Source organism: Oncorhynchus mykiss, chromosome 1 (assembly GCF_013265735.2).
Source record: "Oncorhynchus mykiss isolate Arlee chromosome 1, USDA_OmykA_1.1, whole genome shotgun sequence".
Taxonomy (NCBI): domain Eukaryota; kingdom Metazoa; phylum Chordata; class Actinopteri; order Salmoniformes; family Salmonidae; genus Oncorhynchus; species Oncorhynchus mykiss.
The window spans coordinates 72,330,335-72,356,040 of record NC_048565.1 but is presented as its reverse complement, the minus strand read 5'-3'; the positions used below and the strand labels follow the sequence as shown (position 1 = coordinate 72,356,040).

Genomic DNA, 25,706 nt, shown 5'->3' with positions numbered 1-25,706 from the left:
GTAGCTAATTTTGGCCGTTTCAAAACCGTGATGTAGCCTACCATGGGTAAATTGTGATTGACTGAATGATCTAAAAATAATATTGAGTCATTATTTTGATGCAAGTTGATTTGTAGATCAATCGTTCGGAAGTCACTTGCACTGTGGGCTGCAATGTCGAACAAGCCCAAATATTTTGTATTGATGAAATGTACTGACGTAGCAAGCTACTTTAAATATGAATAATATAGGTCTGACGTAGATCCGCTGTCAACTCAAAACGAGTCAATGACGCGGAGTTGTTATTGTCCACTTTGTAGTGGGGGCAGGAACCCTAACCAGCTGGCAGTTGAGTTGTTCTCGCTTTTTACATTTTTTTTTGTTGAAACTCTCCCCATTAAAAATACGCTTGAATGTCTCGGTTTTAGGACGTTTTCTATTTAAAATCGTACATAGCTAGCGTACAGACGGTTCCGAAGTAATGGATTCGCGGGTATCAGAGCTTTTTGGTTCAGGTTCCGGGCAGAAGTCTGGTTGCCAAGGAGTTGGATCTAACGTTAGTTCGGGGAATGGCTTCGGAATGAGTTCTAAAAAGTGTTTGAAGAATGCCAAAAAAGCTAAGAGTCGGTCATCCCGAAACTCCAAACCAAGCAATAACCCCCCATATCTTCCCCCGGCTAATCTACCCCCAGAGGTAAGCAGATATGCTTCCGTAGCCTGCAATTGGGTGGTACAGTAGCTAGCTAACGTTAGCTAGCTGACTAACGAGAAATGGCTTGCAAGTTTATTACCCGCCAATTATTTTCTAAAAACTCTTACAATTTGTTTGTGCATACCATACTTGATTTTGGACAATATGCATGCATACATGTTTGTAACCATCTTCTGCTGGAAGTTCTTGTGAACTGACTGCCCGTTTGAAGCAAGTGTCTGCAAGCAGAAAGTCATTTTTACACTATTAGCTAGCTTCCTGGCTTCAGATGCAGTGACACGTAGCTATAGCTAGCTAGTTATGTTAGCTGGCTGTACAAAATACATTGTAGCAGCGTTGGTTGTTTATTGAACTGAATAGTTGCAGTAAAACTACTATAGCCAAGTTAGCCAGATCGTTCCCTTTTAATAATTTGTATACTTGTGTCCAATGGTTTGTTGACTAACGTTACTAGCTAGCTAGCCAAAAAAATCTGGAACAGCTGTGTTTGTAAATAGCAAAGGGACGGCGTTCCTCGCCTGCTGAGTGTAGAGGACTGAAGCAAAGGCAGAGATATTTTGATAGAATAGAGCCTCCTCACATAATAATTAGCTATAGTTTATTACTTAGTCTTTTAGCTTTCTTTCCCATGGACTTGAACTTGGGCTGTGTGTGTGTGTATATACAGTGCCTTGCGAAAGTATTCGGCCCCCTTGAACTTTGCGACCTTTTGCCACATTTCAGGCTTCAAACATAAAGATATAAAACTGTATTTTTTTTGTGAAGAATCAACAACAAGTGGGACACAATCATGAAGTGGAACGACATTTATTGGATATTTCAAACTTTTTTAACAAATCAAAAACTGAAAAATTGGGCGTGCAAAATTATTCAGCCCCTTTACTTTCAGTGCAGCAAACTCTCTCCAGAAGTTCAGTGAGGATCTCTGAATGATCCAATGTTGACCTAAATGACTAATGATAAATAAATAAATACAATCCACCTGTGTGTAATCAAGTCTCCGTATAAATGCACCTGCACTGTGATAGTCTCAGAGGTCCGTTAAAAGCGCAGAGAGCATCGTGAAGAACAAGGAACACACCAGGCAGGTCCGAGATACTGTTGTGAAGAAGTTTAAAGCCGGATTTGGATACAAAAAGATTTCCCAAGCTTTAAACATCCCAAGGAGCACTGTGCAAGCGATAATATTGAAATGGAAGGAGTATCAGACCACTGCAAATCTACCAAGACCTGGCCATCCCTCTAAACTTTCAGCTCATACAAGGAGAAGACTGATCAGAGATGCAGCCAAGAGGCCCATGATCACTCTGGATGAACTGCTGAGATCTACAGCTGAGGTGGGAGACTCTGTCCATAGGACAACAATCAGTCGTATATTGCACAAATCTGGCCTTTATGGAAGAGTGGCAAGAAAGCCATTTCTTAAAGATATCCATAAAAAGTGTCGTTTAAAGTTTGCCACAAGCCACCTGGGAGACACACCAAACATGTGGAAGAAGGTGCTCTGGTCAGATGAAACCAAAATTGAACTTTTTGGCAACAATGCAAAACGTTATGTTTGGTGTAAAAGCAACACAGCTGAACACACCATCCCCACTGTCAAACATGGTGGTGGCAGCATCATGGTTTGGGCCTGCTTTTCTTCAGCAGGGACAGGGAAGATGGTTAAAATTGATGGGAAGATGGATGGAGCCAAATACAGGACCCTTCTGGAAGAAAACCTGATGTAGTCTGCAAAAGACCTGAGACTGGGATGGAGATTTGTCTTCCAACAAGACAATGATCCAAAACATAAAGCAAAATCTACAATGGAATGGTTCAAAAATAAACATATCCAGGTGTTAGAATGGCCAAGTCAAAGTCCAGACCTGAATCCAATCGAGAATCTATGGAAAGAACTGAAAACTGCTGTTCACAAATGCTCTCCATCCAACCTCACTGAGCTCGAGCTGTTTTGCAAGGAGGAATGGGAAAAAATGTCAGTCTCTCGATGTGCAAAACTGATAGAGACATACCCCAAGCGACTTACAGCTGTAATCGCAGCAAAAGGTGGCGCTACAAAGTATTAACTTAAGGGGGCTGAATAATTTTGCACGGCCAATTTTTCAGTTTTTGATTTGTTAAAAAAGTTTGAAATATCCAATAAATGTTGTTCCACTTCATGATTGTGTCCCACTTGTTGTTGATTCTTCACAAAAAAATACAGTTATATCTTTATGTTTGAAGCCTGAAATGTGTCAAAAGGTCGCAAAGTTCAAGGGGGCCGAATACTTTCGCAAGGCACTGTATGTATCTCTTTCACTCTCACACTCACTCAGAGCAAAAAAATGAACTTCCCTTTTCAGGACCCTGTCTTTCAAATACAATTTGGCAAAATCCATAACTTAAGAGATCTTCATTGTAAAGGGTTTAAACACTGTTTCCCATGCTTGTTCAATGAACCATAAACCATAAACAATTAATGAACATACACCTGTGGAATGGTCTTTAAGACAATAACATCTTACAAACGGTAGGCAATTGAGGTCACAGTTATGAAAACTTAGGACGCTGAAGAGGCCTTTCTACTGCCTCTGAAAAAAAAAATGCCCAGGGTCCCTGCTCATCTGCGTGAACGTGCCTTAGGCATGCTGCAAGGAGGCATGAGGACTGCAGATGTGGCCAGGGCAATAAATTGCAAAAAATTTAATGTGAGAAGCCTAAGACAGCGCTACAGGGAGACGGGAAGGACAGCTGATCGTCCTCGCAGTGGCAGACGACGTGTAACAACACCTGCACACGATCGGTACATCCGAACATCACACCTACGGGACAGGTTCATGATGGCAACAACTGCCCGAGTTACACCAGGAATGCACAATCCCTCCATCAGTGCTCAGACTGTCCGTAATAGGCTGAGAGAGGCTGGACTGAGAGCTTGTAGGCCTATTGTAAGGCAGGTCCTCACCAGACAACACCGGCAACAACGTCGCCTATGGGCACAAACCCACCGTCGCTGCACCAGGCAGGACTGGCAAAAAGTGCTCTTCACTGACGGGTCGCGTTTTTGTCTTTACAGGGGTGATGTTCGAATTTGCTTTTATCTTCAAAGGAATGAGCGTTACACTGAGGCCTGTACTCTGGAGCGGGATCGATTTGGAGGTGGGCGGTCACAGCATCATTGGACATAGCTTTGCAGGCAATCTCAACTCTGTGCGTTACAGGGAAGACATCCTCCTCCCTCATGTGGTACCCTTCCTGCAGGCTCATCCTGACATGACCCTCCAGCATGACAATGCCACCAGCCATATTGCTCGTTATGTGCGTGATTTCCTGCAAGACAGGAATGTCAGTGGTCTGTCATGGCCATTTAGAATCCCCATTATGTAGGGCAGTGGTCACCAACCTTTTCTGAGTCAAGATCACTTTCTGAGTAAAAATGCAAGCTGAGATCTACCACTCAGATTTTTTATTTATTTATTAACTTGACTTAAATGTAAGCCTATACAACATTACCCTATTAAAACATTACTGTAACAATGAGGCTTGTGCAGTAGGCTATCGGCCCAATACATTGTCACTGCATATTGGCTTTGCTTGACTTGTCCTGCCAATGCATTGTTCGAACCATTTTAAAAAATATATATATATTTCAAGATTTGAGGTAGGCTATATGATCGCACCGGTAATAGAACAGTTGTATTACTTGTGAGGTACAGCTGAGTGAGCATACATTTCAATATTTTTATTTTTGTTTACTGGACTGATGGTCAGTCTCAGTGGAGGGAGAGAGTAGCAGACTGAGGGTCCACCTCCCTTTCCTCTGCTGACACTGACCAAAAAGCGACAGTCTTCCAGTTGATTGAAAATCGAGACGCACCAGATTATTTCTACCTCGTGCACAAATTCATGTTACTCTTATGGGCAGAGAAAGTGAAATATTCCTTCATATTAAGACACAAACTGCTAATAATAACAACACAAACCCATCAGTACACTTTCCTACTCATTCAGTACAGCTGCAGTGCTGGTTATAGTGCAAGTGGATGTAGGAAGAACACACATTTTATGGTTGAATAAAAAGTGACAGTGCTGATTAAGAACAAACATTGCTGTATTCTTTGAGTCTCTCACTATTCATGGTAAACACTTTTTTTTTTCACCGTATCAACTTTCCTATAGCTTTCTTTTACGCCTACTCCGTTACTGCCGACACTAATCTGAGCCAGCCAGCGGTAGGCCTATAGTGCACTTGATTTGTACCTTCAGACACATGATGGTACAAAATGGGAACACTTCGCTTACCCAGCCTCAGGGCAGCTGAATCGGGTGTACTTACCGCCAACAGCGCGAGTGGCACTTTATTGTTGGGTTTTTTCAGAAATATTTTGACGATTGACTAGGAATGCCTTGGAGATGACCAGCCGATCGCGATCGACCGTTGAGTGACCAATGATGTTGGGCTTATTGTTTTTCCATTGACTATGCTATTGGCTGCCTGTATGTGGTCTTTAGTTCACAGAATAATCAGGAAATCTCTACTCAAAGAGCAATTTAAGCCAACATTGCATCACTTTACAGTTCTATTTGCATGTAGACTCTTTTATGGCTAGTTGAAACAATGTAGCAGCTTTAAAGTTCTTCCAACTACCCACTCCATTCATTTACTGTTGGATACTGCTCTTTCAGTCAGATTGGGGTTCTTTGTGCCTTTTTAGAGAACAGTAGGCACCATTTGTCTCAGTTATCTTCTGTCCAACATAACAATGCTGTCCTCTCCTCTCTTTCAGGCTGAAGAGGGGAATATAGAGTACAAGGTAAGCTGAAATACAATGTTATACATGTGTCATGACACACACCTTTGTTCACTCATTACTGGAGAATAGCAGTTGTCAGCTGATGGAAGGCTTTCCAGTTTCCAATAATCTTACCTCCATCATTGGTTGTCTATATTTCAGCTTTACTTTACAAGTGAATAGCCTAGCCCTAGTTTATCACTACATGTGAAGAAGCCGGATGTGGAGGTCCTGGTCTGTGGTTGAGGCTGGTTGGACATACTACCAAATTCTCTAAAACGATGTTGGAGGTGGCTTATGGTAGAGAAATTAACATGCAACAGCTCTGGTGGACATTCCTGCAGTCAGTGTACCAATTGGACGCTCCCTTAACTTGAGCCATCTGTTGCATTTTGTTTTGTGACAAAATTGCACACTTTAGAGTGGTGTTTTATTGTCCCCAGCACAAGGTGCACCTGTGTAATGATCATGCTGTAATCAGCTTCTTGATATCTCACACCTGTCAGGTGGATGGATTATCTTGGCAAAGGAGAAATGCTCACTAACAGGGGTGGAAACAAATTTGTGCACAATATTTGAGAGAAATAAGGTTTTTGTGTGTATGGAAAAATACTGGGATGTTTTATCTCAGCTCATGAAACGAGGGACCAACACTTTTTACATGCTATTTTTTTCCCTGACTGTCTAGTTTTTTATTTTGGTGATTGTTAATTCTACGTATTTTATATCTGAATACTTTACACAAATGTTACACTGAAAACGTTTTACCATCCCAAAAATATAGGGCAAACACTGCAAATGAATAAACGTTTTTGCATGCTCAATAAAGTACAATGTGCCCTCAAATATTTGAGTCACTTGGGTGTGAAAAATATTTAGCTGACACTTAAGGGCGGGCCTTTTACCGTGGTAACGGTGTGATTTGTCTGTCTGATAGATGAGATTCTCTGACATCCCTTTGCTAGTAGCAGTTGATCAAGATAAAACAAACGTTGGATAACAATCTAGTGTGTGTGTGTGTGTGTGTGTGTGTGTGTGTGTGTGTGTGAAAAAAATTATGTAAAAAGCCAAGAAACTAAGGACAAAGTCAAACTTCAGTAGACTTCCAGCTAAATTCGACCAGCTTCTATGCTGGTGCGGTTCTAAAAATGAATCTTTCAGCACTTCACTCAGTGCACGCAATGCTCCAGGCACTGTTACTGGATGTGAGGTGGGTTATATGGGACTCTACATAGTTGTTTGCATAGAAATAAGAAATCATTCTGATTTATATGGTTCTTTGTGATTAGCTACCCACTATGAAACAAAACGCAGAAATACAGTTGAAGTCGGAAGTTTACATACACCTTAGCCAAATACATTTCAACTCAGTGTTTCACAATTCCTGACATTTAATCTGAGTAAAAATTCCCTGTCTTAGGTCAGTTAGGATCACCACTTTGTTTTAAGAATGTGAAATGTCAGAATAATAGTGATTTTATTTCAGCTTTTATTTCTTTCAACACATTCCCAGTGGGTCAGAAGTTTATATACACTCAATTAGTATTTGGTAGCATTGCCTTTAAATTGTTTAACATGGGTCAAACATTTTGGGTAGCCTTCCACAAGCTTCCCACAATAAGTTGGTTGAATTTTGGCCCATTCCTCCTCAGAGCTGGTGTAACCGAGTCCGGTTTGTAGGCCTCCTTGCTCGCACACAATGTTTCAGTTCTGCCCACACATTTTCTATATGATTAAGGTTCGGGCTTTGTGATGGCCACTCCAATACCTCGACTTTGTTGTCCTTAAGCCATTTTGTACAACTTTGTAAGTATGCTTGGGGTCCATTTGGAAGACCCATTTGTGACCAAGCTTTAACTTCTTGACTGATGTCTTGAGATGTTGCTTCAATATATCCGCATAATTTCCTTCCTCATGAAGCCATCTATTTTGTGAAGTGCACCAGTCCCTCCTGCAGCAAAGCACCCCCACAACATGATGCTGTCCCCCCTCCCCCCGTGCTTCACGGTTGGGATGGTGTTCTTTGGCTTGCAATCCTCCCCCTTTTTCCTCAAAACATAACGATGGTCATTATGGCCAAACAGTTCTATTTTTGTTTCATCAGACCAGAGGACATTTCTCCAAAAAGTATGATCTTTGTCCCCATGTGCAGTTGCAAACCGTGGTCTGGCTTTTTTATGGCATTTTTGGAGCAGTGTCTTCTTCCTTGCTGAGCGGCCTTTCAGGTTATGTCGATATAGGACTTGTTTTACTGTGGATATAGATACTTTTGTACCTGTTTCCTCCAGCATCTTCACACAGTCCTTTGCTGTTGTTCTGGGATTGATTTGCACTTTTCGTACCAAAGTACGTTTATCTCTAGGAGACAGAACGCGTCTTCTTCCTGAGCGGTATGACGGCTGCATGGTCCCATGGTGTTTATACTTGCGTACTATTGTTTGTACAGATGAACGTGGTACCTTCAGGCGTTTGGAAATTGATCCCAAGGATGAACCACACTTGTGGTCTAGAATTTGTGGTCTTTTTTGTGGTCTACAATTTATTTCTGAGGTCCAGGCTGATTTTCTTTTGATTTTCCCATGATGTCAAGCAAAGAGGCACTGAGTTTGAAGGTAGGCCTTGAAATACATCCACAGTTACACCTCTAATTGACTCAAATCATGTCAATTCGCCTATCAGAAGCTTTTAAAGCCATGACATTTTCTGGAATTTTCCAACTTAGTGTATGTAAACTTCTGACCCACTGGAATTGTGATACAGTGAAATCTGTCTGTTACCAATTGTTGGAAAAATGACTTGTCATGCACAAAGTAGATGTCCTAACCAACTTGCCAAAACTATAGTTTGTTAACAATAAATTTGTGGAGTGGTTGAAAAACGAGTTTTAATGATTCCAACCTAAGTGTATGTAAACTTCTGACTTCAACTGTACTTTTTGCTATGGCAGCTATTTCTTTTGGTATAAACCACAACTTGCACATATGCTCATACTTTACACCTTGCAAACTGAAAAGGTAGCTGTATATGCAAGTAAAATTAAATTCACTCACAGAGAAGATGAAGAAGCATCATGCTCTCTTCTCCCCTTGCATGTAAAGAAATTTGACTTCAACCAACCACAACGCAGACAAATCACACTGCACACTGGTATCGGAAGGCGAGACAAAGCAGTTTTTCTCGGTCATCGCTCGCTTTGTGAGTGACAAGCGCCTATTTATTTTTTAAAAATATATATATATATTTTTTTCACCGTTATTTAACCAGGTTAGCTAGAACACATTCTCATTTACAACTGCGACCTGGCCAAGATAAAGCAGTGTGACAGAAACAACAGAGTTACACATGGAATGAACAACAATAACACAATAGGGGGAAAAAAGAAAGTCTATATACAGTGTGTGCAAATGGCATGAGGTAAGGCAATAAATAGGCCATAGTAGCAAAGTAATTACAATTTAGCAGATTTTCACTGGAGTGATAGATGAGTAGATGATGATGGTGAGTAAGTAGTGATACTGGTGTGCAAAAGAGCAGCAAAGTAAATAAAAACAATATGGGGATGAGGTAGGTAAATTGGGTGGGCTATTTACAGATGGACTATGTACAGCTGCGGCGATCGGTTAGCTGCTCAGATAGCTGATGTTTAAAGTCAATAGATTGCTAGAAGATGTATATTGTTTCTTCTAGCGGGAGAGGGATCGGTTGACTTTTTTGAAAAGTAGCTTAGTTAATTGAATTGGAAAAAGTAGCTGGCTGAAAATGAGCCTGTCATTGGCTGTTTAGCCGACAGCCGGCGCTCGTGGAAAAGACTGGATGTAGCTTTGTTTCACTCTTCTGTTCTGTATGTAAAGGTGTATTATGACCAAAGAGCAGTGAATAGTCTGGCTGCAACCCGAACATGTTCATGTCCTACCACAGTGGATTAGCACTGTCATTTTTAGGGCCTGGGGCAGCTGCTGCCTCCAAACAAATGTACAAAGACTTACTTACTAATACTTACAGTATTAGTTATTTTCACCACCTGCAAAGTGCAAACTAGAAACATTAATTGGCCTGAACAGAGGCGTTAGCCATTTATTTGCCTGAACCGAGGTATTAGCCATACCATTCCTTCAGCTCTTTAGTCTCAGCTTCCTCTCCCCCTCTACAGCTGAAGCTGATCGACCCCACGCAATACCGCTTTGAACACCTGGCCACACAGATGAAATGGCGACTACAGGAGGGGCGGGGTGAGGCTGTCTATCAGATTGGTGTCGATGACAACGGCATGCTGGTGGGCCTATCAGAGGAAGACCTGAGGTCATCGCTAAAGACCCTAGGCAGGATGGCAGAGAAGTACGACCCACACACCAACTGTTTAGAATTTTAAATGTAACCTTTATTTAACTAGGCAAGTCAGTTAAGAACAAATGATAATTTACAATAACTGCCTACACTGGCCAAACCCGGATGACGCTGGGCCAATTGTGCGCCTCCCTATGGCTTCCCCAATCACGGCCATTTGTGATAGTAGGGATTTGAACCAGGTTGTCTGTAGTGACGCCTCAAGCACTGAGATGCAGTGTCTTAGACCGTATACTCTTCTCGTATACTTGTACCAGAAGTATTTCTGGGCCAATGTTGTATGTGTAATTGACTCTTTTCATATACTTTTGACTTGAAGGGTTGGGGCTGACATCACCATTCTCAGAGAGAGAGAGGTGGACCATGATGCTGATATCCCTCGTAAGATAGCTGAGGTTCTCATAAGGAAGGTGCCAGACGATCAGCAGGTTAGTGACCTCATGAGAAGCTCATAAGCCGTTAAGTGTGTTTACATTGGCTGTAGACAGCGAGAGTCACTACTTGTCGTACTACTACTACAACATTTGCTGATAAGTTTGCTATGTGTGACTAGGTCAACATTCATACTATGTTATATGCATGTTTTTGTATTTAGTTCCTGGACCTGCGGGTGGCTGTGCTGGGTAACGTGGACTCAGGAAAGTCCACCCTGCTAGGTGTGCTGACACAGGGTGAGCTGGATAACGGGCGAGGCCGGGCCAGACTCAACCTCTTCAGACACCTCCACGAGATCCAGACAGGACGCACCTCCAGCATCAGCTTTGAGATTCTCGGCTTCAACAGCAAAGGAGAGGTGAGGGAAAGGACTGGCCATGTCCCAAACTCTCAAAAGGCTTTTTCATGACCACTAATAGATGAAAGGAGGTTGGCTTGTGATTTTTTTTTTTTTTTTTTTTCCTTTGACCTCTTGTGTCCCTTAGGTGGTGAACTACAGTGAGTCGCGGACAGCAGAGGAGATATGTGAGAGTGCCTCTAAGATGATCACGTTCATTGACTTGGCCGGCCACCACAAGTACCTGAAGACAACCATCTTTGGCCTGACCAGCTACTGCCCAGACTTTGCCATGCTGGTGGTCAGTGCAAACACAGGCATCGGTGAGTCTGACTGCTACACTTGACCCAGACTCTGTGGTTGTTTGTTAAAATCGCTTTTTGTTGGTTTACGTCAGGGGTCGGCAACAGGCTGCCCGCAGGCCAAGACCAGCCACCTGTGATTATAATTTTTTGTTCCCCCAAAGTTTTCAGCAAAGAATTGTCAACCCACGGCTAATTCTAGTTGCCTACCCCTGGTTTACATGAATTCTGTGCTTGTCCAAGGCAGGTGATGCCTCCTAAAGGTCAGTTATTCGTGTTTATCGTTGAAGGAATGAGCGTTACACTGAGGCCTGTACCCTGGAGCGGGATGGAGGTGGGCGGTCACAGCATCATCGGACTGAGCTTTGCAAGCAATCTCAACGCTACCTCCTCCCTCATGCGGTACCCTTTCTGCAGGTTCATTCTGACATCACCCTCCAGCATGACATTGCCACAAGCCATACTGCTCATTCTGTGTGTGATTTCCTGCAAGGCAGGAATGTCAGTGTTCTGCCATGGCCATTGAGCACGTCTGGGACCTGTTGGATTGGAGGGTGAGGGCTAAGGCCCCCCCCCCCCCCCCCCCCCCCCCCATAAATGTCTGGGAACTTGCAGGTGCCTTGGTGCAAGAGTGGGGTAACATCTCACAGCAAGAACTGGCAAATCTGGTGCAGTCCATGAGGAGGAGATGCACTGCAGTATTTACTGCAGCTGGTGGCCACACCAGATACTGACTGTTACTTTTGACTTTGACCCCCCCCCCCCCGTTCAGGGACACATTCTATTTCTGTTAGTCACATGTCTGTGGAACTTGTTCAGTTTGTCTCAGTTGTTGAATCTTGTCATGTTCATACAAATACAAATATTTACAGATGTTAAGTTTGCTGAAAATAAATGCAGTTGACAGTGAGAGGACATTTCTTTTTTTGCTGAGTTTATTTAGGTGCAGGAGCTCCACAATACCTTTGAGCTCATATTCTATAAGAGGAACGGGAACTCGAGCAGTAGAACATTTGAGGTGCCGGTATCAAGCTCCGAGTAGCTCCTGCCCAAGTCAAGCACGGCTTCTTATCCCCTGCGCCAAATATCCTACAGCTGTGTCTGTCCTGTGCTCACTGGCTCAGGAAACTGAGGTCCCAGAATATTTATACAATGTTGCAAGTTTGCTAGTGCAAGCTTTGGGCTGACCCAAGTTAATAGTTGATTCAATGTTTCAAGTTTGGTGACACATGGCCTGTCTGAAACAAGGTGATTCATAGGAAATTTATTTTTAATCAGGATATTTTCTAACTACAGGCTAGAATGTTTTATTTCTGTTCGCTTTGTCGGCTATTTTTACATAGTTGGCAATGGCAATCAGTTACTTTTTAGGTTTGTACCATTTTTCATTTAGATTTGGATAGAATTTTGATTAACCACACATGAATGATTTTGAGAGGTGAAGATTTTATTATAAATTAAACGAAACTGTTTAACAAAAATGTGCATTTGAAAACCATAACTGGAAGGTGGCAAGTTCAAACCCCCGAGCTGACAAGGTACAAATCTGTCGTTCTGCCCCTGAACAGGCAGTTAACCCACTGTTCCTAAGCCGTCATTGAAAATAAGAATTTGTTCTTAACTGACTTGCCTAGTTAAATAAAGTTCTTTTTTTTTCACATCTCAGTAGAAATTGTCAAATAAATTGGCATTCAACATGAAAGGTTGCAGACTCCTCGTGTAACCTATTACCGGCAACTTCAGGGGAGTAATGGCAGGAGAAGGAGGACAATAGTTTTATTTATTTTTTCTGGTTATCTAGATCTCTGGCGCCCTCTTGATGCTTCAAACCATTTAAAGCATCAGACGAGTTCAGTACACATAGTTGATTTTATTAAAGCGTGTACTGTGTGTTTTATATATGGAAAAATACACGTTTAAAAATGTTGAGCAATCGATTGTTCGGGAAGAACAGACTTTCGGTCGACCAAGATTTTCCTTAGTAGGTGACAGCCCTAAGCAGGAGTATTGCACAATCTGACTCCAATCTACTCCAACCTTATCTCTCTCCTGTAGTTGGCAGGCTAGCTAAGTTCCAAGCTGGGCAGTACGGCTGTACAAACACACTGCAAAAAAAACAAAAACGCACTGCTATCTGGGCTTATGTAACAGACTACCCCTGCCACCCCTCCCCCAGTCAAAATCAAGTCCCAGACTAACCGGCGTTCCTCTGAGCCCCCTAACAGATGCTGGTCTGTAGATCACCAAAGGACAGACACCTGTTGTGTTAGTAAGCAGACACTTGGGATGTCAGTGCTGACGCTACAGGAAAGGTTCCGATTCTTGAAGTTCACCACTGTCCCAAGGCTTTCAAAGGCATTCTGATCTTGTTTCCTTTCCGTTCCTTTGTACTAATACTTGGAGGGGCTGGATGGGTGTCCTTAATATTGCTTTCACCTTTCAAGTCCTCCCAGATCAGTGGTCATGACTGAGGAAGAGGAGACAGTCTAAAATAGCTTCATCGGAAGGAAAGGAAACGGACACACAGGCGGCACCCTTGCTTAGCCTTTTTTTAAATTTAGAGATTATCTTTCAGTGGTTACTGAATAGTTCATTACCTTTTCCTTTATAACTTTATCCATTTCTTTCTGTCATTTGTCAGGATTAGCTAAAAAATTGTTGTCAGAAGTGGGGTTCGAACCCACGCATCCAGGGGAGACTGCGACCTCAACGCAGTGACTTAGACCGCTTGGCCACCCTGATATGTTTAGCTTAATGTGCAACTGTCATATCTAACAGTCACGTGATACCAAGACTCCCTCTCTCTGAGTTTCTAACTCTATAGATAAGCAGTGGTATCTGCTTGTCTGCCAACACCATACTTTACTGCCTGGATATCAGAGTGAGCTTGAGTGCCTCAAGGGAAATGTAGGCAGCCTGCCAAGTTAAAGCCTCTTGCCCTGTTTCAGGTTTTGGTTGTTACTCCTACATTTACAATAGGTATTTAGTATGACACTATTGATTTGCACTCTTAGTTGCCAGGAACAACTAAAATGTCAGAAGTGGGATTTGAATCCAAGCCTCCAGGGGAGACTGCATCCTGAACGCAGAGCCTTAGACCGCTCGGCCAACCTGACATGTTTATCTTTCCTCCTAACTCACCTACATGTCTAACAGTCAGGTGCCATTGGCTGCTTCTGGGATCTAAGATGATCTGAATACCTTAGGGAAAATATCTATTATATTGACAAAATCAACAGAGCTCTAACAATAGAAATACATGTCCTCAATGATTTGAAGCCAATGAGAGGCCAGATACGCTTGTGAACAACCAGCACAACTTAGTAGTTTTTCTCAAAGTTGCCAGAATGCCAGGTGCATCCACTTATGTCATTACTTTTGTAATAGCCTAAACATTATGAAATGTCTATTAGATTAAATAAGCCTCACGTAACTTGACCCTCTCTCATAGACCAATAAAGGGCTTATATCATGCAGACAGATTTTGGGCAAGAGTAAATCCTCTCGCATCGCCGCTTCCCCTCTACTTAAAGCTACAATGGGCAGAAATCGCTCTGCCATTTCCTGGTTGCTAAAATTCGACTGGTTCGCCTAATTTCAGTTTATTTGACAGAGAATCATTGTACTGTCTAAAATGCTGTGAAATCTATTTAATAAACAAAAATATTGTATTTTCTTCTGTTTGAAGCTGGGGTAAAAAGAGCAAAAACAAATCTTACCCCCTTGCTTTCAATGAGAATGACAGATCTTAGAACTCTCATTTCTACGTGAATTAGTTCAGGTCACCCATAAAGCTACCTACTGCTCCTTTAAGTGTTCTTTTGACAACAGTATTAATTAGCTCACTGTCCTTGCAGACGTGTTCATAACTTTCCAGACATCATGGCTGCTTCTGGGTTCCAGGATTATTGAATGCCTTTAGGCTGTGTTGTTCTAACAACATTATTCATTTGTTCACCTATTAGTTGTGAGGGTTAACCAAAATGTTAATGTCAGAAGTGGGATTTGATCCCACGCCTCCAGGGGAGACTGCGACCTGAACGCAGTGACTTACTCGGCCATGCTGACATGCGTCACCCTGCCTCTATTTGTCCCAGAACAGAGACAGGTGGAAACTTTTCAGCTGCAGCTGGTGAATGAGATTTGCTTTTGTTGCAGACTGTTTGTATGACTTCTTCTGAGTTACTTAATTGGGAAATTATTCAGAACACTTTACTTTTTCCACAGTTTGTTAGGTTACAGATGATTCTAAAATTGATTAAATTGTTTCTTCCCCCCCCCTTACTCCATAATGACAAAGCATAAATACAGGTCTTTAGGCATTTTTGCTGGTGTATAAAAAAAACGGATATCAAATTAATATAAGTATTCAGACCCTTTACTCAGTAGTTTGTTGAGGTACCTTTGGCAGCGATTACAGCCTGGAGGCTTCTTGGGTATGACGGTACAAGCTTGGCACACCTGTATTTGGGGAGTTTCTCCCATTTTCTTCTCTGCATATCATCTCAAGCTCTGTCAGGTTGGATGGGGAGCGTCGCTGCACAGCTATTTTCAAGTCCGGGCTCTGGCTGGGCCACTCAAGGACATTCAGAGACTTTTTCCTGAAGCCACTCCTGCGTTGTCTTGGCTGTGTGCTTAGGGTCGTTATCCTGTTGAAGGTGAACCTTCGCCCAAGTTTGAGGTCCTGAGCGGTCTGGAGCAGGTTTTCATCAAGGATCTCTCTGTACTTTGCTCTGTTCAGCCTCGATCTTGACTCGTCTCCCAGTCCCTGCCGCTGAAAAACATTCCCACACCATGCTGCTGCCACCACCATGCTGCTGTACCTTTCCAAATCATGTCCAATCAATTGAATTGACCCCAGGTGGATTCCAATCAAGTTTTAGAAACATGTCAAGGATGATCAATGGAAACGGGATGCACCTGAGCTCAATTTCGAGTCTCATAGCAAAGAGTCTGAATACTTATGTAAATAAGGTATTTTTTAATTTTATCAGACATTTTGAAAAACTTGTTTTTGCTTTGTCATTATGGGACATTTTGTGTGTGTGTGTGGATTGAGAGAAAATGGTATCCAGTTTAGAATAAGGCTGTAATGTAACAGAATGTGGAAAACGTCAAGGGGCCCGATTTACTTTCCGAAGGTACTGTATGTTGGTTGGTCAAAATAGTCCACCAAACAGATCAAAACATTGATCGATTTATCCATGGAAATATTGTAAGTCTAATGTACCAAATTCCTGAGCTGTCTTTATACTCTAATTTTACATTTGCATAACTAGTAACCAGACACGAGCATGTTTGTTTGGAAAGTGACCTTCAGCAATGTGTTTACTTGTCTGTTATGGTATGTGCACAGGTTACACAACCTGCCATACCACCTCCCTCTCTGTTTCACTGGCCCAGCCAGGTAGTGATTCTGAAGTCAGACTAATGTCATGGGGGATATGGATCAGGTATGAGGACCATCCATGGGACACACAGACAGACACGCCTTGCAACGTCAGAGCACAGACTTTAATTATAAAACCGAGAAATGGATCTGTGTAAGGAATAGGTCTGGTGTATTCTCTGTGACCCGCCAAAAGACCATGGAGAAGCTGGCCCATATTGGCTATGGGTCCAGATATAGAAAACTGTCAATAGTCAAGCATTAATGTTGGATAAGAAGGGGACCGGCCTGCTAAGTCGGGGACAAAAAGGCTCCTGAGCAGCTTCTACCCCTTAAGCCATAAATATACTGAACAAAAATATAATGCAACATGCAATAATTTAAAACGTTTTACTAAGTTACAGTTCATATAAGGAAATCAGTCAATTTAAATAAAATAGGGCCTAATCTATGGATTTCACATGACTGGAAATATAGATATGTATCTGTTGGTCACAGATACCTTTTTAGGGGGGGGCATGGATCAGAAAATAAGTCAGTATCTGGTGTGACCACCATTTGCCGCATGCTGTGTGACACATCTCCTTTCGCATAGAGTTGATCAGGCTGTTGATTGTGGCCCGTGGAATGTTGTCCCACTCATCTTCAATGTCTGTGCAAAGTTTATGGATATTGGAACAAGCTGTCGATCCAGAGCATCCCAAACATGCTCAATGGGTGACATATCTGGTGAGTTTGCAGTCCATGGAAGTACTGGGACATTTTCAGCTTCCAGGAATTGTGTACAGATCCTTGCAACATTGGGCCATGCATTGTCATGCTGAAACAGGATGTGATGGTGGCAGATGAATGGCACAACAATGGGCCTCAGGGTCTCATCACGGTATCTCTGTGCATTGAAATTGCCATTGATAAAATGCAATTGTGTTCGTTGTCCATAGCTTATGCCAGTCCATACCATAAACCCACTGCCACGCGGGGCACTCTGTTAACAACATTGGCATCAGCAAACCACTTGCCCACACAACGCCATACATGTGGTTTGCAGTTGTGAGGCCAGTTGGACATACTGCCAAATTCCCTAAAACGATGTTGGAGACAGCTTAAGGTAGAGAAGTGAACATTCAATTCTCGGTCAAAAGCTCTGGTGGACATTCCTGTAGTCAGCATGCCAATTGCATGCTTCCTCAACTTGAGACATCTGTGGTGTTGTGTGACACAACTGCACATTTTAGTGGCCTTTTATTGTCCTCAGCACCAGGTGCACCTATGTAATAATGATCATACTGTTTAGTCAGATTATCTTGGCAAAGGAGAAATGCTCACTAACTAACAAATTTATGCATAAAATTTAAGAGAAGCTTTTTGTGCGTATGGAACATTTCTGGGATAAGTTTTTGATGAAACTCATGGGACCAACACTTTGCATGTTTCATTTGTTGTTGTTGTTTCAGTGTAGTTAACCAAATAGCTACTCGGACTATCTACATTGACATTTTTTTATTTATTTTTTTAACACACTTTTTGTCTACCCACACACTCACAAATCAAATCAAATTTTGTTGGTCACATACACATAGTTAGCTGATGTTAATACCAGTCAAAAGTTTGGACACATCTACTCATACAAGGGTTTTTCTTTATTTTTACTATTTTCTACATTGTAGAATAATAGTGAAGACATCAAAACTATGAAATTACACACATGGAATCATGTAGTAACCAGAAAAGTGTTGAACTAATCTAAATATATTTATATTTGAGATTCTTCAAAATATCCACCCTTTGCCTTGATGACAGCTTTGCACACTCTTGGCGTTCTCCCAACCAGCTTCACCTCTCCCTTAAGTAAGCATTTCACTGTTAGTCTACACCTGTTGTTTACGAAGCATGTGACAATTAAAGTTTGATTTGACAGTGACACACATACTTTGACATGGATCAGCTGATCGGCGAAGCTGCAGGCTTTTCAAGGCATGCCTCTCTTGCTAGTACATGCACACACAGATACTTTCCACTCAGTGAGGGGGGGGATGTTTACAGAGCTCTGTTGAGGCATCATGTTGAGCCAAGACATGCCTCTTGATGGGGCCCATAAAAGCAGAGGAATAAGTTGGCTCATTATGACACCATGTAGCCGTGCCCCCTAACACACACACACAGTGTAAGTTATGTTTGGTTTGCCAGCATGCAAATACAATCTGTCTCAGCTGAGAGGGTAGGTTTATTTCGGTCCCGCTAGACTGTTGTGGGTCAGTGCCCTTGACCTTTCTGTGGCCTATATCCAGACCCAGCCATACATCTCTCACATTTCACCCACCGGGGGGGTGCTTTGCTACTAGTGTCAGCGCAATGACATGCTAGCTGTTCCCATAGACTTCCAGTCATTGAGCTAACGACTATCCATTTAAAAGCTTGTCACTGTAGAAATATATAAATATTGACATTTTTTGTAGTGGTGGCAAGAATTTAGCAGTGGTTGGCCACTGTTGCTAAATTAATATAAGGGAGAAAGGGCTTAAGATACAGACATTGTTGATATACAGAAATTGTAATTTTTTTTCTGAGCATAAGCATAGTTGTTTTGTTTACTTGTCAGCAGCCGTGTTTTTCTACACACACTACAGGGAGCTTGAGGTGATGTTTTAGTGTCACACAGTAGGCTACACCCACTCTGAAGTTCTCACTCACGCTCTGTAGCTTCTCTCTCTCTCTTACATGCTCGATCTTGCTTTCCTCTTTTTTTGTGTCCTTATTTATTTTTCCTTTATTTAACTAGGCAAGTCAGTTAAGAACAAATTCTTATTTTCAATGACGGCCTAGGAACAGTGCTGCCTGTTCATGGGCAGAACGACAGATTTGTACCTTGTCAGCTCGGGGGTTTGAACTTGCAACCTTCCGGTTACTAGTCCAACACTCTAACCACTAGGCTACCCTGCCGCTTTCTCTGCAAATAGGGCCTACAATCGGTTTCTCCCAAAACTGTAGTCTCTCCTTTTCTTGTTTTGTAGTTCTTATTTAAACTATACTGAACAAAAATAAAATGCAGTGAAGTTTTGGTCCCATGTTTAAAGAACTGAAATAAAAGATCCCCTATGCACAAACATTTCTCACAAATTTTGTTTACATCCCTGTTAATGGGCATAGATTTTTTTTTGCCAAGATAATCTATCCACCTGACAGGTGTGGCATATCAAGAAGCTGATTAAACAGCATGATCATTACACAGGTGCACCTTGTGCTGGGGACAAAGGGCCACTCTAAAATGTGCAATTTTTTCACAACACAATGCTACAGATGTCTCAAGTTTTGAGGGAGCATGCAATTGCCAGAATTTAATGTTAATTTGTCAATCGTAAGCCACCTCCAACGTCGTTTTAGAGAATTTGACAGTACAGCCAACCGGCCTTACAATCGCTAACCACGTGTATGGTGTCGTTTGGGCAAGTGGTTTGCTAAAATCAATGTTGTGAATGGTGGGGTTATGGTATGGGCAGGCATAAGCTACGAACAACGAACACAATTGCATTTTATCAATGGCAATTTGAATGCACAGAGAACGAAATGAGATCCTGAGGCCCATTTGTAGTGCCATTTATCCGCCACCATCACTTCATGTTTTAGCATGATAATGCATGGCCCCATGTTGCAAGGATCTGTACACTATTCCTGGAAGCTAAAATGTTCAAGTAATTCCATGGCCTGCATACTCACCAGGCATCATTGAACCCATTGAACTTGTTTGGGATGCTCTGGATCGACGTGTATGATAGCTTGTTCTAATATCCATCAACTTCGCACAGACATTGAAGAGGAGTGGGAACAACCTTCCACAGGCCACAATCAGCAGCCTGATCAACTCAATGCGAAGGAGATGTGTCGCGCTGCACACTACAAACGGACAGGTTTTCTGATCCACGGTCCTACTTTTTTTTTAATTTATTTTTTTACATTTTATAAGTATTTGTGACCATCTGTATTCACAGTCAAGTCATATCCATAGATTAGGACCTAATCAATCTACTTAACTTGACTGATTTTCTTTATATCAACTAACTCAGTAGAATCTTTTGAAGTGGTTACGTTTTATATTTTTGTTCAGTGTATAGTGATAAGAAGCGTATGACTGTGTACAAACAGTCTGGCTCCAGACAGCTAATTACATTTGCAGTGTGTGTTTTGTTTTTAAATGGGTTCCTATGTGATGTGATTATGTGATGGAATCAGACTGTGATGATTTGAGTCCACGTGTAGTAGCATGTGACGGAATTCTCCAGTCTCTCAACACTCTCACGTTCCTTCTCAAAGTCACACCCAGCAGAAAAACATGCACAGTGACCTCATCAACGTTGAGGTAGCCAACATATGGCTAGGGTCAAAGCTATTGTGAAATATGTATACAACTTTAGGCTATATCCAGATCCGATGGCCGGGGATCTCAAATTGTTGAGTGTCAAAGTGGGATTTATGTCACGGGGCTCTCGGTTTTCTTGTATTATCTGCTCTCACCTTTGCACACTTCTTTCCATGACATAATAGTCATAACCTATGTCATGGCTTGTTTACCTGTTGTTATTAACCTGGCCTCATGTCCCAGTCTCTTTCTATGGGGTTTAAACTCTAGATAAGCAGTCTCATCTGCTGGCACCCCAACACTGTACTTAACTACATGGATCTCAATAAGCTTCGGAATGCATGCTTTTTGAATCCGTGAGTGAAGCCAAAAGCTGCACCATACATAACACTCTTTAATCATAAGAGATCTGTGTTGACACATCAATGAAATGTATGGACATGACTCGTATTAACCTGTGCCCTCCCTCTCTGTGCCCCATCCAGCCGGTACAACACGGGAGCACCTGGGTCTGGCCATGGCTCTGAAGGTGCCCATCTTCATTGTGGTCAGTAAGGTGGACCTGTGTAAGCGCGAAACGGTGGAGCGCACGGTCCGGCAGCTAGAGCGCATCCTCAAACAGCCCGGCTGCAACAAGGTGCCTCTGGTGGTGTCCACTGCTGACGATGCCGTCACGGCCGCACAGCAGTTCGCTCAGTCACCCAGGTACACACTAGGAGCTCGAATGCAATAATTTAATAACCAATGTTTCGACAGACAAGCTGTCTTCATCAGGGTATAATGACACACACTGCGGGTCACTAGCTTATATACTTTGAAAGGACACAGGTGTCTGTAATCATGGCTGGGTGTGGCTTGATTATAGATATAAATATTACAGATATAAATTACAGAAACAGATATAGATATACAGATATAAATATTACAGATATGCAGATATAAATAGTACAGATATAAATATTAGATATACATATTACAGATGTAAATATTACAGATATACATATTACAGATATACATATTACAGATATAAATAGGACATAAAAAACATGGATGGAAAACATTCGATCATAGATACAATTTTACAATGGATAGCAACATCACAATCACAAGAATGGCTTCAGATCAAGTCTACGTTGAGACCGAAGGTAGCAAGCATCTTTAAATGAAAGATCCAGGCGGCCTCTCATTTTAACAATAAATTGTCACGGTCAATCCACACACACACGCACGCACACACACACACACACACACACACTTGCAGTGTCATGATCAATGTACATGATGTGTACTTAATGTACTGTACGTACACATTGTATTGGTCATTTGATGTTGGTCATGGTGTGTGTTGTCATAGCCCTGGTCATGTGACTGACTGGTGGTGCTGTTTCCTGTGCAGCATCACTCCCATCTTCACCGTGTCCAGTGTGTCTGGGGAAAGTCTGAATCTGCTCAAGGTCTTCTTCAACATCATCCCCCCACTCAGCAACAGCAAGGAACAGGAGGAGCTCATGCAACAGCTCACTGAGTTCCAGGTAACACGCACATACAGACACACACACACAGTAAATGAATAGCATACATGTAAATGTGTGTTTTGACAGTGTGTGCTTTCCCTGTAGGTGGATGAGATCTACACAGTGCCTGATGTGGGGACAGTGGTGGGAGGAACTCTATACAGGTCAGTGCACTGATATAGGAGCCTCAGTGTCTTGTCCTCTCCTCTCTGTCATGTTCCTTTTTCTTATCTAGTTCTCCTTGTAGAGTAGCATATGTCTGACCTTCCCTCTTTGTCTTATTACATTTCTCTGTGTCTCTCTCTCATGTTGTAGTGGTGGTATGTCTAACTGTCCATCCATTGGTATCTGTCAAACTCTCCTCCCCCTCTCTCTCTCTCCAGTGGTATCTGTCAAACTCTCTTCACCCTCTGTCTCTCCCTCTCCGTTGGTATCTGTCAAACTCTCATCCATCTCTTTCCATCCATCCAGTGGTATCTGTCGTGAGGGGGAGCAGCTGGTTGTGGGTCCTACAGACTCCGGTCAGTTCCTCAAGTTGACAGTGTGCAGCATCCAGAGGAACCGCTCAGCATGCAGGGTACTGAGGGCCGGCCAGGCCGCCACGCTCGCACTGGACACTTTCGACCGCTCGCTGTTACGCAAGGTGAGACGCTCCAAACTGTGTGTACTTGTATGTCACCCAAGCTGCTGAAACTGAGTTGTACGTCTCTGTCCATCGTGGTTTATGCAGTAGTGTTTGCCTTCAATTTCTAATATCAACATATTTTCCATTGTTCCGTTTCATTGTGTTTAATGACTGTACTTCCTGTGTGTTCCCTCCCAGGGTATGGTGATGGTGAGTCCAGAGATGAACCCCACTATCTGTTGGCTGTTTGAGGCGGAGATCGTGCTGCTATTCCACGCCAAGACCTTCCACAAGGGCTTCCAGGTCACTGTGCACGTGGGCAACATCAGACAGACTGCTACTGTGAAGGCTGTGCACGGCAAGGTCAGTCCTCCACCATACCACGATCCTCTCTGTCTGGGTAAACCCTGCAGTCACAGACAGACATTTTTATGAAGTAGTGTTGCACGGTATACTGAAACTTCGGTACTTTTTCGATACTAGAACATGAAAAAACATTTGGTACTACATTTGTTTATACTTTAGGTACTTCACGGATCAAGCATGTCTATCAACGTCCCCTACCCCTTATTATAGCGTGAATCTTGCCTGCTCCCCCTTACTCATTGCTAGCCTGCTATTCTATACAAGTCTTCTTCTATGAAACCAATACAAGTCTTCCATGAAACTACTAATCCATCTATCTGTGTACCACAGGAGGAGCTGAGGACAGGTGAGAAGGCAGTGGTGTGTTTTAAGTTCATTAAGCACCCAGAGTACCTGAAGGTGGGGGCCAAGCTGCTGTTCAGAGAGGGAGCCACCAAAGGCATCGGCCAGGTCACCAAGCTGCAGCCTGTCTCCCAGTCACAGCCCTCACAGAGTGAGGAGGAGGACGAGGCCTAGAATGCAGAACCGCCCAGTGGAACAGGAGAACTACAGCCGTCCCAGCTAGATCCCAGGATCTAGAACATCGGAGGAGAGGGTTCCGTCTCTTTCTCCTGTCATCTTCAGCCTTCCTGCTTCTTCCAAAGCCCCTCTCCTGTCATCTCAGCAAAGAACCAACTTTTCCCTCAACTTCTGTCTTTTACTTTGTTTTTCCAAAGCCTTGTTGTCACCAAACCTTTTCTCAAGCCTTTTCAAGAACTGCTATTTCGATTGTTTCCTTTTGCTTTTCTAGATACTGATGAGGGAAGTATATATTTTTTTCTCCTGTGTCACCTGTTCACCTAGCAACAGTCACCACGGTGAGGTTGAGGTGTAAGGAAGACCTGGTTACAAAAGGCACAGAGATCTATCCAATAGTGACTATGGAAATGAGTGTAAAGCAGCAGTCACCTTAAACACAGTTGATTCACACCTCTGGGTGAAGTGCTTACACACACTCGCCTCTCACTCTAACATACATTCGTGTACTGAAACACAGGTGCGTCCACACACACTGACGCCGGGATTTATCACCTGAAAAGGCACTGAGTTCTGTTACCAGATGTCTGGCATGTTTACAAACTAAAAATGCAGACAGAGGAGTGATGGCAAATCAATGTGAGTTTTCTTCTATTGCAGCTACAGAACTAGGATGTTAGAATTGTTATGCCTCCTCTGTCAACTTCATAATCCCACATCATCTGGTTTGTATGACCTGCACCGTGCCTGGCTGAAAGTGACAAAAGTCCTCTTATACCATGTTTGAATATGTTGTTCACATTGGCACTTTATGATGAGGCATTTCCTATTAGCTTGTGATGTATGGGTGAAACTTGACCTTGAACTTGCTCTCACTGATATTCATCCCCAGTAAAGTTCTCCTTCCTCTGGCACAGTTTGAGAATTATGTTTGTAACTCGCAGCAATGCCTCTCGATAGTCCGACTAACCAATGAATGGTGTTGCTACCTACTTTTCAAGTGCTTTAGTCACTCAGGTCAGTATAGTTCATACAGTATAGACACCATTCCACTCTCTCACAGAACTACTCCAATGATTTGAGATTTTATTGATAATTTTGAGTGTCTTTGAGGAATAGTCAGCCATTTCTCCCAAAGAGTGACTACTTTGTGTGTTTTGATTATGCTTATTGTTTAAAAAGCGGCCACTTTGTGCTGCCACGTTTAAACTGCCCTGTTCGGCAATCGTGTCCGAGGTTGTCTTTTTCTGTCTTCTCCCTTACGTTACTGTTGTCTCTGATTATGAAGGGGTAAAACACAGTGCCTAGTGGAACTACTTTTGGAGTACCCTTCCATGACACCCCCCAGGGTTTTACAACTTTTTAGGTAAATCAACTTGATTTGGTGCTACTCCTTGAAACAACTTTTGATATCTAGATGATGAATTAGGGAAAGGTGTTCATTGCTGAATTTGTTTGTTCAAGTCTGCTGTTGACCTTATAAAGTGTCAAGTTATTGCATGTTAGAAAGAATGACGCAGAGAAATCACTCGCTCATTTATGCCTTGTTCACGTGCTTCAGATCTCTGGAATGTCCAACTTGCTAACTGGTTGAACGCGCGGTACGTGTATCTACAACCAGTTAGCAAGTTGGACATTTCTGAATCTCCTATTTCCAACCCGCACGTGAACGTGGCATTAACTATTTAAGAGGGGCAACTAAATGTGCTCTTTTTGTTGCACATCATATGGTATTATGTGTGCACTCATAGAGGGGAAAATGACTATTTGAACCAAAATATGAAAAGAGCTGATCAGATGTCAATGAATTTTTGCATCTAAGTAATGTTTCTGTTTTTTTATAGATTTGTAGTGGTTTCTAATTTCACTCCATTTTAATTCACCTGTTGTTCAGACTGTTTTAGTCCAGCACCAACAAGTGTCACGTGTTCTCTACCACGGATGCAAGGATTGTTTTCCTTAAAAAAAAAAATAGTTTGGAGGGTGAAGTACCACACATTTATGTACAGATCCAGTTTGTATATTATGATACCCATAAATAAAAAGTTATTACATTTA

The 25,706-nt window shown here is 42.4% G+C and overlaps 1 protein-coding gene across 1 annotated transcript; it reads left to right on the top strand.

The window, feature by feature from the left end:
- Window positions 1-259: 259 nt before the first annotated feature.
- Window positions 260-25,706, top strand: LOC110528856 (GTP-binding protein 2). The gene is made up of 12 exons (XM_021611017.2): window positions 260-673; window positions 5,461-5,487; window positions 9,617-9,801; window positions 10,130-10,238; window positions 10,406-10,603; window positions 10,731-10,905; window positions 21,113-21,332; window positions 22,024-22,159; window positions 22,247-22,305; window positions 22,613-22,784; window positions 22,965-23,129; window positions 23,463-25,706. The coding sequence occupies exons 1-12, from the start codon at window positions 461-463 to the stop codon at window positions 23,646-23,648; spliced, it is 1,845 nt and encodes a 614-aa protein (XP_021466692.1). The 5' UTR covers window positions 260-460; the 3' UTR covers window positions 23,649-25,706.